Source organism: Vanacampus margaritifer, chromosome 6 (genome assembly GCF_051991255.1).
Source record: "Vanacampus margaritifer isolate UIUO_Vmar chromosome 6, RoL_Vmar_1.0, whole genome shotgun sequence".
Taxonomy (NCBI): Eukaryota; Metazoa; Chordata; class Actinopteri; order Syngnathiformes; family Syngnathidae; genus Vanacampus; species Vanacampus margaritifer.
The window spans coordinates 8,755,798-8,760,579 of NC_135437.1; the positions used below are offsets into that span (position 1 = coordinate 8,755,798).

General features: G+C 37.1%; 1 protein-coding gene across 1 annotated transcript; it reads right to left on the reverse strand.

Moving 5' to 3' along the window:
* Positions 1-353: 353 nt before the first annotated feature.
* On the reverse strand, positions 354-1,604 carry LOC144053272 (tumor susceptibility gene 101 protein). Its single transcript, XM_077567560.1, has 4 exons — positions 1,531-1,604; positions 1,261-1,424; positions 1,090-1,192; positions 354-772 (listed from the first exon to the last, which is right to left on the reverse strand). The coding sequence occupies exons 1-4, from the start codon at positions 1,565-1,567 to the stop codon at positions 654-656; spliced, it is 423 nt and encodes a 140-aa protein (XP_077423686.1). The 5' UTR covers positions 1,568-1,604; the 3' UTR covers positions 354-653.
* Between the last annotated feature and the right edge of the window lie 3,178 nt (positions 1,605-4,782).

Below are 4,782 nucleotides of genomic sequence, written 5' to 3' on the forward strand. Positions count from 1 at the left end.
AGGTGACAGAAAGCCTAGAAATCTTCTCAAAGAACAACACAAAATACAAACTTAAAAATATACCACTAGCTGTCAGATATAAGACAACAGGAATGATAAATTCTGTTTAACTCAGTTGTTTTAATGTTAGGGTGATATTTTAGTAGAGCATATTGCAAAACAACAACGACGACGGCGATTTTGAATACTGTCAACATCCACCCCCCCCCCCCCAATGGATGTCTTATTTTTCATGATCACACGAATATCCTGTTTTGATGTGAAAACATTCCGCATGAACATACAGTAGTTCAGAGAAAGAATATAACCAGTGAATAATGAATTTATTTACATCATCCTGGGGAAGGAGAAAGGACATGAATGAAAAAACAATGTCAAGCAATGTCTACATCGACTGGTGCTAAATTATATATATATACAGTATATATCAAATTGTGTTATAATCTATATATGTACTAATATGTACTATATATATTTTAAAGATATATGAGGCAATACATCTCAAATATTATTGACATTTACATAGCAAATAATTGACAAAATTATAAAATGTTACTTGAGTGTAAAAATAAATCAAACACCAATAGAACAGTGTCTATCTGATATTGCGCACAAGATATGTTTCACAAGAAGCAAATCAATATTGAAATCTATTAACAGCTGGTTTCATTTCCTTGAAGGACAGGTTGGCCATCTTCTGCTGATAAAGACAAATATAAACTGCCGTCTGGCCGGGAAAACACCTGTGATTCCCTGCGGAACTGCAGCGAACCTAAAACAAGAATTCGGGACAAGTTAAGTCCAAAGTTTATGTACAGTATTCACAATCTCACACTTGATCAGACATGACCCAGTTATTACTTAGTGGATATCTAGGACACAGAAGAATGTTTTGTTGCTTTTCTTAACTTCATTATTTTTTTCTTATTCACCACAAGCTTATAATAAGCCAACCTTACTGTACATGGACATATTCTTTGTTTAGATGACTTTCTTCCTATCACAGCTGTATGTATGCAAACAATAGTATTTCATTCAAAGCAGGCAAGAGCTTGTTTTCCTGCTAAGACATGATGTCATTTTACTTACAGGATGCTTGTGCAGGTTGAGGACAAGGCTGCATACAGATGGGAGGGTGGTCTCCAAAAGTGGCAACCATCACCTGCAGGAGGCTCACCAGGTCACACTCTCCCTAAGAGAGCCATAAAAGGGTCAGTGTACCCGATGCGTCACTGTAAACCTCTCACATGTGTTGCTCACCTGCTTCCACTCCTTCAGGTATGGCAGCCGGATGTCCCCATTGCTAGAGACATATTTTCCTTGAAGGATCATCATCTCCCGCGTGGGCTTGACGTAGCAAATCGGGGCAGACTGTGGGTAGCTCTCCTCAAGCCACACAGATATGGGGATGTTGTAAGTCATATCTAGCATAGTGTTAGGGACAGTAAGAGTATTGATCAACACTCGTGGAATTCTTTGTTGTGTGGACATAACAATTGTTGCCCTTGATATAAAATGTTAAATCATTACCCTTAAAAAGGATGGGGATAGTTCCTGTTAGACTCATCAAGACCTTGGTAGTTCCGTCATTGTAAACTGTACAAACCAACATGACTGTTTTGTAAAAAAAAAACTAAAAAAACTGCACAAATATCAAAATGAAAAAGTACATGTTTTTTATTTTATTTTAAAGTTTCTTACTGTATTTATCCACCATTGGAACAAGGTCCTTGAAATGGATCAATGCAACATGTATTTCATGGGCCACATGGTTACAAAGATATGTCTATGCAACAGAAAGGAGCACACACGCACACACAAAATTAATAATACAATTACAAGTGACAGTCAAAATGGGGATCATTAAAGGATGATCTGATAAATCATCTCTTTTATTATCTACATATATAGACGAATCAATATATATTATACTCTCATACCTTCGGCAGCATTTTCTTGATGGCGTTTTTGAAGGACGTCATGATTGTTGTGTATCTAAAACCAAAAATGTGTCTCGTCTTACGATTACCAACCCTTTCTAACCTTTGATTTTCTTTTTCTTTCCGTGTGTTTATCGACAAGCACACAACTTTATGACCCCCTAAAAGCCAATGAGAGAGCAGCGTCATAATAGTGCAATCATGTGACTTACAAATCATAAATACTAATTAGGCCACATGGCTCAAACAAACATCTTGGTTCTGTGAACCAATAAATTAACGTTACGTAGGTAATTTTTCAAGAAATAAACAGTACGTTATATCATTGTCTGCTTACATCAATTTTAAATCATGACTAAAACTAACTCGTGTTTTTAGCGACTTACTAACAACTGTAGGCAACCTACTAATTCAGCAACAGTAATAAGATGATGGCAACACTTTGGTTTGGCCCTGTGGAGATGGATTCTCAATCCACAATACTGCAAAAAACAGTCACAGTAAATCATCATTTTGATCCGAGTCGATGTTCCAGCTTTTGCCTGTAGGTAGCAGCAAATAGCAGATGCAATTGTACATGTGAAAGTGACCAGACTACAGAACGTTTATCTTAACATTTTTATTCCTGCCCTGCAATACATTTGACACATTTTTAAAGAGTACATACATCTTAAATAGCTAAACAGCCAACATTTTTACAAATTCCAACCACACTTTCATTCAATACTGTTCAAGGGAAAGCGAAGCCCTTGAGACAACTGTAAGTAGAGTCCAAACCGGCACAGGTCTGTACAGTCTTTTTGTGAAATGTATACTCTGTGTTTACTGGCTAAGTATCCATGCGGCAACAATTTGAGACATTCTAAGACGCTGAGAATTTATGCATAGATTTGTGGAGTTGTGGCATTATTATGGATTTGATACTGTATACAGTATAGAGTTTGACAGGGAGACAACAAGCATTTAGGACGTCACAAACTTTCCATCAAAATGTTTCAGTCCACCAGTTGGAACCAAAAGAGTTTTAGTTGAATACGTTCAAAAGACACATTCATAGTTCATAACTTCATTCGTGCAAAGAATGAACAGTTTGAATCACGTAGCAAGTACACTGTAGCATGGTTGTTCGTTCTATTTATGACTTGTAATGTGTAGTGGGAAAACAGTGACCTCACCTCCATGGTCAATCAGAAACAGTTCTGTTTACATGGGATGTGAGTGGGATTCATAAAGTCATATAGTCATTGGATATAACTAATTGAGCAAGAGTGAGGCAATTTGGCATTTTATTGGCTATGTACTACAGAAAAGGCCATTCTTTTAGACACTTCAGTATGATGCAATTTGAGCTTCAATTTCTGTACAGTGCATGTCTAAACCCAACATGGTTTTTTTTCTGTAGTTGCACAAAGTAAACAACAGATAGAATTTCTCATGTGCATACAGTATAAAAGAAGCTACAAAGTACAAACAAGTAAGAGCAGTTTTTTGAATAAGGTAGCAAATGAATGCAGTAGTAGAGAACACAAGCGAGTCGGCACTGAAACACAGCGACACCCCCCGATCCAGCATCCATTTTTACAAATCAATCGCTCACATACAGTACATGTACAGTACACACGTGGTTCTTGAGGGTAGTGAAGTGTCTGCGAAGTTTAAGCATTCCGAGGCGTAAGTGACTATGTGTGTTACACTCTGCAAAAGATGACACTTCTTTAAAAACTCTGTAATGATTTTTAGAAGCACATGGAACAATTATAGCAAGTTGTTTTTGAAATAAACTGTATCTCGAGCTAAAACCTGTTGTGTAACTGTGCAAGCATAGCATGTTGCTCCTCTCTTATAGGCAAATGCCTCCAGTTGTAGCAACTGTGCAAAAGCACTGTACCCTCACTCACTAACAGTGCAATGTAAATTGGACAGGTATGAATCCTACCGTACCAGCACCAATATACTGTACAGTAACCACTGCTGTTATTAAACTACTATTATTATCATCATCATCATTATTATTATTATTATTCCACAAAGACAACTCTTAGCAAAGAATGTAAGGCAGCTGCATAAATTAGGGGTCATCTCCAATAAAAGGCGACTCGATACATATCTTGATACATGGAGAACGATATGATTCAAGAGTTGTTTGTTTTACAGTGGAACGATTCGATTTGGTACGGCTGAGATGCGATGAGTTTCTTGTTGTTGTTTGACAATATGAATGAACTTGTCAGTAGTTACTGTAAATGAGGCCAAAGATAGGCCAAAGATAAATCTCTCAATTAAAAGACAACTCGAAATGTATCTCAATATATTCAAAGTGGAATGATTCAATTTGATTTGATATACTTGTATCTTTTAAAATGAACACCGATTTTTTTTCACGTTACATCCCTAATATATACATATATATATACTGTAGTATAGGCAATCAATGGAGCTCAGCGATTTCACCCACAAAAAGTTCCAGTTCAAAACCAAAATGCACATCTTTTACAGCGAGGCAAACTGTTAAACAACAATACCTTCTACAAATAACCAGGTCAGCCTCCACATTTAAAGGGAGGTAGTTAGATTTTTTTTCCGAACTGGGTTACGCAAGTGGTTATAGAGCAAACAAATCAAACCCAGGCCCAGAGCAAAACCGGAATGAGTGTTTCAGAGTGAGGTGAAAGGGGTTTGGGGCGCCCCCTGTATGACCAGTGTCGAGACTGAAAGCAATAAGTTAATTACCCAGCAAGACCACATTGGGGTTGATTATAGTCATTAGTGGTTTTGCTCACCTGTCAACACGGAGGGAAAAAAACATGTAAAAAAAAAAAAAAACACACACACACACAGAGAA